Genomic DNA, 12,847 nt, shown 5'->3' with positions numbered 1-12,847 from the left:
ATTTCAGCAGTTTTTCTTACCTCAAAGAAAAGTGTAAACATAACGTTGATTATAAGACTTAAGCCCTGAAAATTTAATTAATGGAAAGGCTGTCTGAAAAAACAAATAAAATATGAATTATAATTATTTGCCACTGTGTTGTTGCTTTTAGCAATATTTTGGGGTACCTTATTGTTGGTAAGAGAGAGAAATTAAACTAAAAAGTTATTTGTTAGACTGAAATTCAGTGTTTTATTAGCTCATTTCAAACTATCACTGGATAATAAGTTTTGTGACCTATTTGTGATTAGTTGATGAATGATTTTAACAAAATGCATCCAGTATTTTGAGAACAAAAGATGTAAGAGTTAATAGTTTGCTCAAACTTGTAACGAGGCTTCATTACGTCATAAACTGTTTAGAAAATCGATGGTTCACCACTTGGGAGAGCTTATCACAAATAACCAGTGTCTAAAATTATTAGGTGAACTCGGGTGAGTTTTATTATGCAAGTTCATAAAACACTCACCCTTCTGTTCTGACTGATATTTTGCCTACTTTTTGTTTATACAGATTTAATGACAAACATGTGCATAGTTAAAAGTGTAGCTAGAGTGTTCATAATGATATGTTTGCCCTTAATAAAACTAAAAACACAGAATACACTTTTACTTAATGGATTAAGTTAAATTATTTATTATTCTTAAAAAATATTTTTAGAAAAACCTTTGCAATTATTTTGTAAAATGTGTAAAATATTTGGACTGAGATCGTACTGCTTTATAAAATTTTCACCACCAGGTGGCTCCATGTTTAGGTACTTCGAAACCGTGAATCTTTTTTTTTTTTTTTTTAAGCAATTGGTTTAATTGATTCTCCCATCACTAATAGCAGAAAGTACTTTATCTATTTCGGTACGTACTGTTACGGTACACGATTTCGGATGCGGATAGTGTTTAATCAGCGAGCGGATATCCTCCGCGTGACGTTCTTCTTCCTGTTCGTTTTATGGCGGATTGCAACAATCAGGTGCATACCGCCACCTACTGTATCGGAGTAAGCAGCATGGGAATGATCTACTTTATATTTAATGGATTTTAAAAAAGCGAAATACTATAATACATCCATATTTTCTTCAAATATTCCACAACAGCGTCCTGAGTATCTTTAACCATTTTTCCTGTTGTTCCCAAAACACCTTCAAGGTTTCATTTTTTTCTGTCTGACTTAAATTTGCTTTAATATAATCTTCTCTTCCCCATATTTCGACAGTGTAACAGTATATGTTCTGCATTTTCTCTGATGTTACATTCCACACATTCATCTGATTTACTTTTCCCTACAAAAACAATGTTTTATTTAACCCTGTATGGTCAAACCTCAGAGTGGTTAAAACAGACTCATCTTTTCTATTCCTTCCATTCACACCCTGTGCATTAACACATTTCTGTATATTATAATATTTCCTTGTACTTCTATCCATGTCCCATATGTACTGCCATTTATTCATAATTTCTTTTTAATTAATGCTTTAGCTTCTCCTTTACCAAAAAGAATATTTATTATATCGTTTATACTAGTTTATTTCTTTGCTATTTGGTCTTTTTCATTCCATTTTATATTTACATGAGCAGGTACCCACCAGAATCTCACATTTATCTGAAGCTTCCGTAATCTAAATAAACTTTTTCTATATTAGATCTTATATTTTATATGAAAGGTCCTGTGACGAAACGAGTCAGCCATAGCTGTGTGGTCACATGACACATCACGTTGAGAAGACTTTCGCGCCACAGCAAAGCTCCGCCTTCGCGCGCATAGAGACGCGTTGCCATTGGTGGAAAGTGTAAGCAGAATCGCGCCAGTTTTGCAGCTGCCGTCGAGTCGCTGTTGTATCTTTAGTGCCTTCAACACTTTCCAAGCGGATTATTTATACGTTCTCCATCACATTTTACTATTAAACCGTCTGCTATAAACATGGCACCGAAAGATTATGTGGCGGAGAAGGGTAAGTTGAAAATTTTACTTTCGGTTTTTACCACGCACTAACGTTACATCAACGCTACTCGTAGACTCTCTCATTTCGCTGTGCTTGTATAGTGTCAATAAAGGGTCTTGATTATAAATTAGGATATATTTTCTGTTAAAAGTTCTGCAAAGTTTATGTCCTCGTTAGAGAACGTGAGTCAAACTGTGATAAACATGAACATTTTAAGCATAAATGTAAATAACGAGATATGCTTTAGTTAAATTCCTGCTGAACAGGTTCTGTTTAGACCTCTGTGATACATTTTGAAAAATCGCACTGTTTACGTATTGTTTTTTGTAAATTTAACGCGTATGAAAATAGTTATTGCTGCAAACGCAGGTTCGGGAGTCGAGTGCGCGCGGAAGATAAAATGCCCGGATGAAACTTCTGAACAAAGAGCGGAGGCGCGCAGAGATAGCACGTGCTAGTTTTTACCGGCTGGCGCGGTTTCAGGCCAAAGTTTGACGAATACGTGCTTAATCGTCTTTACGGAGTTGTGCACGATACACTGTGTTTTTGTTTTGTTTAATTACGCGGTACCTCTAACAGGCTCGTATCTGCGCGTGGGGTTATTTAACGGCGGATGGATCGCGGAAGCAGCGCCGGTGGTGACGGGACCGAAGAGCCATGTGCTTCTTTGTTTACAAAAACAGGAGCTATCGAGTGTCATGACGTTATTCGGTTTATAACGTATTGCGATGCTAAAACAGAGATGAGGATATGTTAACTCTACTCGGGTCGAGGAGTCGTGATCCGCTTCGTAAACACAACCGTGCATCGATGTTGTTTTGCTCGACACGGGGCAGTCTGGAGGAGTCGTTCGCGTCATACTTATTAAACACCTGCTGGTAAATATCTAAAGCTCGCGCGTCGTTATCTCAAATGGCCATAATATCCAAACATGATTCAGTTCGATTACTGCGTAACGCGAAAGCTCAAGCACGCGCATTTTCGGCCGTTTGTTTGTTTTGTTTACGCGCTTTCCTCCGCGCGGGGGAGGGGCCGCTCACATGACTGCTGTTTTTGTCAGTGGGCGCGCGCCTTGTATAGATGCACCTGCGCGAGCTATGTGAACTTTTAGTTGCCGCTTTCTTCCAGTTAAACAAACACTCAGCTTTGTCACTTTCTAATAATGATTCGTTCTTTTGGGTTTCAGAGAAGTGTAGGCGCTTTCTGCAGGAGTTCTACAGTGAGGATGACTCTGGAAAGAAAGTCTTCAAATACGGCGCCCAACTGGTGAGTTTTTACGGGTTTGTGTTGGGTCAGAATCAAGAAATGATCTGTGCGTGTTCTTTAAAAATGCAAGTATATTCAGGGGGTTTGGCATCAATAACCCTTCAGTGTACTGTGTACATGTGCATGCTAGAAATTCAACTGAAATTGCATTAAATCTTGTTGTTTTGAACAACATTAAACTGCAAGATTTTTGTATTATTCTTGTTAGTTCGCATATATTCCCGTGGAAAGTTTCCAGCTTTGAAAGTTCCCAGAATTTTGCAATCCTAGGTGTGTGAGACTCCATCACTTAATTTATTGGTGCATGTATGCAGGTCTCTCTGGCTCACCGTGAGCAGGTGGCACTGGTGGTGGATCTGGACGATGTGGCTGAAGAAGACCCTGAGCTGGTGGAGAGCGTGTGTGAAAACGCCAAACGCTACACCGCACTGTTTGCTGATGCTGTTCATGAGCTGCTACCTGAATACAGAGAACGAGAGGTGTGTGTGTGCGCGTTTATGAGGGCTCAAATGTCAAAACTGGAAATAACCTTGATGATTTCATGGTACAACGGATGTGTTTGTTTTGTAGGTTGTGGCAAAGGATGCGCTGGATGTTTATATTGAGCACAGGCTGATGATGGAGACCAGAGGTCGTGACCCTGCAGATACCCGTGACTCCAGGAATCAGTACCCATCTGAACTCATGCGCAGATTGTAAGTCAAACACTCAAGTCTCTGACCTTTAGTGTTAAACGCACATCGTTTGGTTAAATTCGGTGTCCAAATTATTCTTTTTAGGTGACTGATCCATTAGGGTGGGTCCTGCAATCATTTACATTAATTAATTCAGCAGATATTTTGATCCAAAATGAGAGGGCATATAAAGGTGGGGTGCACAATGTTTGAAAAACGATTTGGAAAAGGTAGTCGGGCCGAGTACCAAAACACACTTGTAGCCAATCAGCAGTAAGGGGCATGTCTACTAACCGACACTGGGTTGCATATGTGTGGGGTGGGTCTATCAAAAGAAGGTCCAAATTCTATTGGGGTATGGCCGTGTTTAAGTGATTTCAAATGTCAACATTGGCTTTCAGAGATCATGCACCCCACCTTTAACATTTTCTTTAAGGAGCCAAAAATAAGCATTGCCACCATGCTTTTATGTTAAATCTGTATTTTGTTATCTAAGAATGTGATTCATTTTCACAAACTATTTCACTTAACAAAACGGTTAGCTACAGTTCTTCATTGTGATTGGTCAGTAGCTGTGGTTTATTTATGATAAAACACATCTATGAACACCTGCGCCCAGTGATTCTGTGTATCACAACACCTTTAGCAATGTAAAACATGGTTTTGTTACTGAATTATATTATCTTTCTTTTCCAACATTGTAGTGTTGCTAAGTGCGTGCACACTGGAAATCATACCCATGACCTCTTATGAGTTAACACAGTGCTTAAAAATGGGGGTTGGATTAACAGTTTTCCCCTTATTGATACATTTTCTGAATGAAACATCAATATTTCAGTGTTCAGTTAGTTTCATTATAACTTTTTTTCCAGTGAGGTGTATTTCCGACCTCCATCCACACTGAAGGCAAAGGTGGTCCGTGACGTGAAGGCCGACAGCATCGGTCAGCTGGTGAACGTCAGAGGTATCGTAACCCGAGCAACGGAGGTGAAACCAATGATGGCTGTCGCCACATACACATGTGACCAGTGCGGCGCCGAGACGTATCAGCCGGTAAACATACTGATGCTTTTTAAAAGTTTGTGTATTTTTCGTTGTATGAATTTATTTTGAGAAATGCGATCCAATTAAACATAACTTGTTCTTTAGATCGCCTCTCCGAGCTTCACCCCGCTGATCATGTGCCCCAGTCAGGAATGTGTCACCAACAAATCTGGAGGGCGACTGTATATACAGACAAGAGGGTCAAAGTTCGTCAAATTCCAGGAGCTGCGCATTCAGGAACATGTATGTGCATGCGTGTGTGTGTATGTGTGATATTTACCTCACAGGCTGTGAATAATAAATTTGTGTTTAATGATTTTGCAGAGTGATCAGGTGCCCGTAGGAAACATTCCTCGCAGTATGACCATTTATGCGCGTGGAGAGAACACACGCGTGACGCAGCCTGGAGATCACGTGGCCATTTCTGGAATATTTCTTCCTTTGTTGCGCTCTGGGTTCAGACAGGCTGTGCAGGTGACACATCACTTTTTGTAGTGTGTTTATTTTTGGGGTTCTCAGTTTTTCTTGGTTGGGTTAGTGTATCTGTAGTGCCGTTCACATTTACAAGAAAGATTGTGTCTGTTTCAGGGTTTGCTCTCAGAGACGTATCTGGAGTGTCATTGCATCACTCTGATGAATAAAACTGAGGATGATGAGTTGGGTACAGAGGAGCTTGGTGATGAAGAGCTGAGACAAATTACAGGTAGATGTGTGTTTTTTTTGTGTGTGTTGTGTTTTCAGATGAGGAGTTGTGTGTTTACTGTTCTGTTTGTGTGTAGAGGAGGATTTCTATGAGAAGCTGGCAGGATCCATCGCTCCAGAGATATACGGTCATGAGGATGTGAAGAAGGCTCTTCTGCTTTTGCTGGTGGGTGGAGTTGAACAGGCACCACGTGGCATGAAGATCAGAGGTGGGTGACATTTAAGCAAGATTAGGTTTAGGTTATATATAAAACATATTTTTTATGTGGAAAGATTTTCTGAATCCTATAATGTAATTACAACACATTTAGCAGATTACTGTTATTGCATCTTTATAGCCTCTGAGAAGTTGCACTTCATGTTTTTTTTTGTTAGAAATCTGATTTATGATTCAACATCACTGTGTGTGCATATTTTTAAAGACGTCTGTGTGTTTTCCAGGGAACATTAACATCTGTCTAATGGGAGATCCGGGTGTTGCCAAGTCTCAGCTGCTGTCGTATATCGACCGTCTTGCCCCACGCAGTGAGTCTCCATACGTTTATGTTCAGATGTGTATAACTTCAACTAGAATTGTTACATTTTGATATTACAGTGCTGATTAGATTATTATAGTCTTAGTGTTGAGCATCATCTTGTCATGTGTCTAACTCTATCCCTCAGGTCAGTACACGACTGGACGAGGTTCGTCTGGTGTAGGTTTGACGGCAGCTGTGATGCGTGACCCGGTCACAGGAGAGATGACCCTGGAGGGTGGGGCGTTAGTGCTGGCTGACCTGGGCGTGTGCTGCATCGATGAGTTTGATAAGATGGCGGATGCAGACCGTACCGCCATTCATGAGGTTATGGAGCAACAAACCATTTCTATCGCCAAGGTAATGCAGCTGTCTGGATTACAATGATAGGGAAACAATGCGACCAAGACTTTTAAAGCGAAAGTTTTCTTTAAAATGAAAATTCTATCATTTACTAAAGTCTATGGTCACTATCTGTTATGTGTGTTCCATAATTTTTCAAAATATCTTTTGCGTTTATTAGAAAAAAGAAATTCATACAGGTTTAGAACAACATCATTTTAAAGTGAACTATCCCTTTAACACATTGCTCTTGTTTTTTCAGGCGGGCATCATGACATCTTTAAATGCACGTTGCTCGATCTTAGCAGCTGCAAACCCCGCGTATGGCCGCTATAATCCTCGCAAGACGATCGAGCAGAACATTCAGCTGCCTGCTGCATTGCTGTCTCGTTTTGACTTGCTGTGGCTCATCCAAGACAAACCAGATGCTGACAACGACCTGCGACTGGCCCAACACATTACATACGTCCACCAGCACTGCAAACAGCCACCTACACACTTCACTCCAATTGACATGAAACTTATGAGGTAAAAACACACACACGCTTCAAAGTTGTGCGGTTCACACACTTCATATTATAGTCTGCTACTTGATCTACTCTTTTGATCAGATTTCATCATGACTCACTAAAAGCTGGTGTAGAAGAGTTTAAGTTAAAGTGAGATCAATCTTGTCTGTCTGCAGGCGTTACATCAATAAGTGCAAACAGAAGCAGCCAGTGGTTCCTGAGGCTCTGTCTGATTACATCACAGCGGCGTACGTGGAGATGAGGAAAGAGGCGCGAGTTAGCAAAGACACAACATTTACCTCTGCCCGAACACTGCTGTCCATTCTGCGACTCTCCACTGCCCTGGTGAGATGCACATGCATCCCATAAACTTTTTAAATTAAACCTTATTATCTTAACTACTTTTTACTCATAATGTTAGGAAAGGTAAGTTTTGTCACATTCTGCCCCTAAAACCCATGAGGTTAATGTAACAAAGTAACATCAAATGGCTGGCCTGGATGTGTCCTGTGTGTGGTAAAGTGCTTACAGTGCAGATAGTGTTTGTGTGTCCTACTGCGGTGTGGGCACTTAACTCACACACAGGATAAGACCTGTTTCAACTGATTCAAGTGTGGGGTGTCACAGGAGGTGTGGATACATTTACTATCCTTTAAAGTGTAAATACACTCGCATCCATCTCTGCAAGCATGGTTATGTGTGGCTGTTGGGTGTTAAAAGTGCTGTTTGTGCAGGTAGCTGCTGTTAAGATCTACTGCAGAAATTGCACTTTACAACACACGCTGCCGTCGGGCATCACCAGCAGAGGGTGCAGCCGTTCTTTCTGATCTTTGCTGCTTGAAGCCCTTGTTTTTCGTCATGTTGACGTTTAGCTTTGCAGGGTGGGCAGCCAGCTTCAGGTCATGCCGCTGTGCAAACCCATGCAAAACTGAACGTGCATGACACCTCAGAGACGTAGAAAGCTCGTACGGTTTTAAGAGAGTAGCTGGTGTTGAGAGGCGGAGACTTGGGCAGTTGCCAGCTTTCCCAGAAGGCATTGCACTTGTCTCGGTCTGACAGTGCCGGCACAACTCGACGATGTGATCAGATATCTTCTGGACTGATTGTTTGCTTGACTGAAAGTTGATTACATCAATAACTGATCTATACTACATAGATTTTAATGTGACCTATTAGCTGTATGACATGGCAGTCTATAGATTCTTTACATTTATGTATCATTAATAATCGTGTGTGTGTTCAGGCTCGTTTGCGGATGGTTGATGTTGTAGAGAAGGAGGATGTTAATGAAGCCATGAGACTTATGGAGATGAGCAAAGACTCCCTGCAAGCCGACAAGACCAACAACACAAGGTACAAGCACTGTTTCAGCAGATCTGGGCTGTGTCCGAAATTGCTCCCTATACCTTTAAATAGTGCACTAACTAATGGGGACGGCTATTTTGTAGTGTGTTTCGAGTGCACTTCAATCCCATAATGTACTGCAATAATGATTTTACAACCGATGTGTGGCGCTTGCAGCACCTTTAGTATCCTAGATTCAATCATTCAAGTGGACTATTTTAGTGAACAAATGTAGGGAATAGTGAATAAGGGGGCTATTTTGGATACAGCTATTTACAGCTATGATCTTTGAAAATTACCTTTGAGTCTCACGTGTGGGTTTTTTTTTTGTGTGTGTAGGGCACAGCGGCCTGCAGATGTCATCTTCTCTCTGTTGCGTGAGTTGGCTGGTGATGGTTCTGTTAAGTCGGTTCACATGACGGAGGCGGAGCAACGCTGCGTGTCTCGTGGTTTCACACCTGCGCAGTTCCAGGCCGCTCTTGATGAATACGAGGAGCTGAACGTGTGGCAGATTAACCAGGCGCGCACACGCGTCACATTTGTTTGAACTTGAACCATCGTGCTTGTTCGGTGATCACCAGCTTCTGCATCAAAGTGACAATGTTAAATTCATGATATTTCTCTCATGTTTGGGGTTTCTTGCTTTTAATTTCGGAAATAAATGTTGTAAATAGTTTACGTTTGGCTCTGGCTCTTGTGTTTTATAGAGGTTATTTACAGATTCAAGACATGCAGACGTTATAAAGATCTGATATTATCAAAGTAAAATAAGTCTTTTTTTTTTTACGACGTAGAAGGTAAAAAAAATATTTTGCACATTTACTGTGATTGTAAACGGTGATGATTATGATGGTCATTGTAAATGCTATTTGTATTTGACTGAACCTTCTGCACATTCGTCCGGATGAAATAAAGGTGATGAAAATGGTTGTTAGTCTGGAATGCATCGCGTCTGCAAAATGCTGTTTTATGAGCCTTTAAAGTTTCACTATATTGGAAAACATCTGGTTTTAACTAAACCCATAATAATATGGCGACAGGCGTCCAGACGCCATGCTTGTCAGGTAATACATGTGGATGAAGCTCAATAACTTGATCGGTTTTATTACCACTGGTTTAAAACTTTTTAACCGTAAGTTACACACTTATCCTAGCTTATTTTTTTCAAGTACTCATATTTTGTTAATTTCAATAATGGAGTAGCACATTTGCATGTTTAACTTCAAAAACGTTTTTTATTTATTTTTATCCGTTCTAAAGTTTATCAGTATTATTTTAAGTCGTTGTTGTTATTATTACCTGTCAATAAACCTTCATTTGGTAAAACTTAATTTAGTATTTTCTTTTATTGGTATGCAAAACGTATTTGCAAGAGTTCTGATATTTGGGTGAAATGGTCTCGTGGCGTGAATATTAAAAATTTTTTTGTCTACGTGTTTTTAGATTAATTAATTGTAAATAAACTTTTTTTAAACTTTTAAATAAACTATATAATATATATAAAAATGTAAATTTTCATGTAAACTCACAAAACCCCCTTTAATTCCCTCACAAACCACCAGAGATTCGCCAAGTTTGGGAAACCCTGGCGTGTCCCGTTAATAGGCCGTTTCTCAATCCGAAGGCTGCATCCTCCGGAGGTCGCATATGCAGGCTGCATACGTAATCAAGCCTGGTTTATTTAACTGAGCATTAAATTCGCAAGTCATAAGCATATTACACCAATCTGCGTTTAACTAAGGATAATAGTCACCTTTATAATTGTTATTCTGAAATAAGACCGTTTTGATGACGTATACAGCCTACAAATGCGACCTCCGGAGGCTGCAGCCTTCAGATTGAGAAACGGCCGATATTTCTTAAAAGTTTCCCTTTTATTATTTCCGGGAGCGTGGATATTTGAGCGCTGGGCGTGTCCTCAAGGTGATCTGACAAATAACTGGCTCGTGCTCGAGCAGGTCACAGACGGGTATAAAAGCACCTGTCAGCGACTAGTGATGGCAAAAGGTGTCGTGCTGCAGGAGGTGAGTGAAAACTTTTTTTTATAACTTTTAAAAACGATTTATATATTTTATTTCTATATTCTGATAAAAAATGTAAATGAAAATCGCTCATTTCTGTTAAACTTAATATGTACATTTTAAAAAATTGTAAAATGTGTGTGTGTTGGGTCAGAGGTCATGTGGTCCGCAGTGAAACTCGCGCTCAGCTGCTTGCTGTTGCTGCCTTGTAAGTTTATTGTATCACTTTTATTAAGTCTTAGCAATGCAAAACATTTTGTTTATATTATAATTTCACATTGACTTTGTCATTTCTTTTTACCATTGTATTTCAACTTTTTATCTTTAGATGAACTTGAGGCGAAATCTCTAATAAATCTCCTGCAACAGGAAGGTAAACCGCTCAAATTCTTTGGTAAAGGCTCTGAAAAATATTCAAGTGTTTTTAAAGGGTTCAAAAGTTAGAGACAGTATGTGAAAACCCAACTAAAGTCATTTTCCAATGTTTTACTGTTTTCTACATTCAACATAATGCAAAGAACATTCTGTGAAAATATAATTTTGATATCTTCATGCCATGTCAAAGATTGAAATCAAACTTTGATGCCCAAATCTCATTGCTAGACTTAGACTTAACCTGGATTTTACAAACAGGATCACACATATCTCTGTTTTTGGGTTAGGAGTCAATATCGACTCCAACAAGGCAAATGAATTCCTGTCCCACTCTCGACCCAAACGCAATGCCGATCCGAATTGGCACAGGCAGACTCCAGATTTCCAGGCGTATTACAGATACTACACCAGCATTGGACACACAGAGGGAGTGAGACCTTTAGCCATATACATCACTGAATATTTACATCAAATATCCAGTTCATTCATTTTCATTGTGCTCCTATTTCTTCCGCAGTTGTACGAGATTGACAGAATCCGGATGTTGTATCAGCAGATGAGACACTTGGAACAAGTTTACGGTCCCAATGCCTCTTACTACCAAAGCAAACTTGGGCTTCCAGTTCTGCCTCCGCTTCCCAGATGTGACCCCACCAAAGACAAAGCCTGCAAACCGCCCCCACCACCACCCGAAAAGACTCCGGCCCCCGCTCCGGTCAAAGCCCAAGCGGCGCATCCTGTCTCTCAGGCTGACGTCATCTACCTGTGCAACAACAAAGACCCCCTGTGTAAGCCACACATCGTCTACATGCCCACCGGGGCCGTGCCAGTTCTGTGTGACCCACGATACCATCCCACCTGCAAGCTGCAAGGACCACCCCCTCCTCCACCCCCTATCAAAAAGTCAGAGCCTGCCCCTCAACCTCCACCCGCCCCTATGCTCTTCAAGGGAATGGAATACGACTGTGACCCGTACTGGGATCCTGATTGCCTCATCGACAACCCACCACGCCCCCTCAAGGGTAAAGCCCCACCCCCAGCACCCGTAATAGAAGAGGAGGAGGATGAGGACGAGGCAGAGCCAGCTCCACCTCCACCCCAGCCCATTAAAAAGAAACAACCATATCCGTTTTACCTTCCACCCTACAACTACCAGTCTGAACTATATGACCCATACCGATACCCGTTTCCTTCTGCCGACACAGAGGACAAAGCAGCCGACAGTGCGTAGACCAAATCCATGCAAAAAAAAAAAAAAAAAACGGTCCTGATTGAGTGGAAATCTACACAAACATTGTATTATTTGTGTTTGTATTCACTTTGTAGATTTGTGTTGAGATACTTTGCTAAACTATTAAAATGGTTTTCACTCATTGGAATGTATTAAAATTATTCTTTTAAGTTGTTTAATTCAATAACCAGCCAATGTACCCCAGATGGAGAAGGTAGATCTGGTAATCCTGTAATATTGTGAGCTTTTGTGTAGTAAACTCAGCAGGTTTGAAGCTCATTAGTTTCAACCTCACAGCTGTTTGTGTTTAAAGTGTTTTACAGTCACTCAGCATGGGCACAAAAATACCCAGAAACTCACAGCCATAAAAAAAATATGCACACAAGACACACATCACTAACACACAACAGTAGCTGACATTCAAGTTCACAACATACATTTGTAAGAAACATTTTATAGTTTTATAATAAAGTTAAGCAATTAAAACATGTCTTATGTAGATTATTTTGGGGAAGGTCTCTGCACAGGCAATCTGTCAGTGAATATCAACTAATTCGATTCATGAACGCTTGCGCTGTTGAATGTACTGAATTTTATGGGCGGGTTTATGCAAGGAAGCATTTTAATAACAACTTCTGTTGGCTTGTAAAAGTGCACGTTCAGGAACTTTTTAAACCCCTCTGCTTGTTAAACCGGAAGACTTTTGCTTTTAAAGATCACACAGAAAAATCACCCACTGAGCAAAGGCGAGTGTGACGGTGAGAGAAAAACTAGTAAAGAATGAGCTGAATCAGACTCAGTTCTCCTCTAGCAAAAGTGCGTAAAAACTAAAGTCAGTGCCATTTA

General features: G+C 40.5%; 2 protein-coding genes across 3 annotated transcripts; both read left to right on the top strand.

The window, feature by feature from the left end:
* Positions 1-1,811: 1,811 nt before the first annotated feature.
* On the top strand, positions 1,812-9,156 carry mcm7 (minichromosome maintenance complex component 7). 2 transcript variants are annotated; one of them, XM_065274568.2, is made up of 15 exons: positions 1,812-1,987; positions 3,165-3,244; positions 3,559-3,723; positions 3,815-3,939; positions 4,791-4,971; positions 5,068-5,205; positions 5,287-5,436; positions 5,551-5,665; positions 5,742-5,873; positions 6,106-6,189; positions 6,328-6,539; positions 6,784-7,049; positions 7,207-7,375; positions 8,274-8,383; positions 8,714-9,156. In XM_065274568.2, the coding sequence occupies exons 1-15, from the start codon at positions 1,957-1,959 to the stop codon at positions 8,919-8,921; spliced, it is 2,166 nt and encodes a 721-aa protein (XP_065130640.1). In that variant the 5' UTR covers positions 1,812-1,956; the 3' UTR covers positions 8,922-9,156. The 2 variants fall into 2 exon arrangements, with proteins under 2 accessions (XP_065130640.1, XP_065130644.1); XM_065274572.2 differs by lacking the exon at positions 1,812-1,987 and adding an exon at positions 2,404-2,856.
* Positions 9,157-10,554: 1,398 nt separating this feature from the next.
* Positions 10,555-12,253, top strand: LOC135752329 (uncharacterized). The gene is made up of 4 exons (XM_065270821.2): positions 10,555-10,603; positions 10,724-10,768; positions 11,058-11,200; positions 11,288-12,253. The coding sequence occupies exons 1-4, from the start codon at positions 10,555-10,557 to the stop codon at positions 11,999-12,001; spliced, it is 951 nt and encodes a 316-aa protein (XP_065126893.2). The 3' UTR covers positions 12,002-12,253.
* Positions 12,254-12,847: the final 594 nt, after the last annotated feature.

The sequence above is a fragment of the Paramisgurnus dabryanus genome, chromosome 16 (assembly GCF_030506205.2).
Source record: "Paramisgurnus dabryanus chromosome 16, PD_genome_1.1, whole genome shotgun sequence".
NCBI classification, from domain to species: Eukaryota; Metazoa; Chordata; class Actinopteri; order Cypriniformes; family Cobitidae; genus Paramisgurnus; species Paramisgurnus dabryanus.
This window is presented reverse-complemented; position numbering and strand designations above follow the sequence as displayed.

What these genes read in the sequence shown, in the direction of transcription:
- mcm7 (XM_065274568.2), top strand. Translation starts at nt 1,957, where the DNA reads ATGGCACCGAAAGATTATGTGGCGGAGAAGG. An exon ending in CGACCGTCTTGCCCCACGCA is followed by an intron (nt 6,190 to 6,327) that starts GTGAGTCTCCAT and finishes TCTATCCCTCAG; the next exon opens with GTCAGTACACGACTGGACGA. An exon ending in AAACCATTTCTATCGCCAAG is followed by an intron (nt 6,540 to 6,783) that starts GTAATGCAGCTG and finishes TTGTTTTTTCAG; the next exon opens with GCGGGCATCATGACATCTTT.
- LOC135752329 (XM_065270821.2), top strand. Translation starts at nt 10,555, where the DNA reads ATGTGGTCCGCAGTGAAACTCGCGCTCAGCTGCTTGCTGTTGCTGCCT. An exon ending in CTGCTTGCTGTTGCTGCCTT is followed by an intron (nt 10,604 to 10,723) that starts GTAAGTTTATTG and finishes TTTTATCTTTAG; the next exon opens with ATGAACTTGAGGCGAAATCT. An exon ending in GCATTGGACACACAGAGGGA is followed by an intron (nt 11,201 to 11,287) that starts GTGAGACCTTTA and finishes TTTCTTCCGCAG; the next exon opens with TTGTACGAGATTGACAGAAT.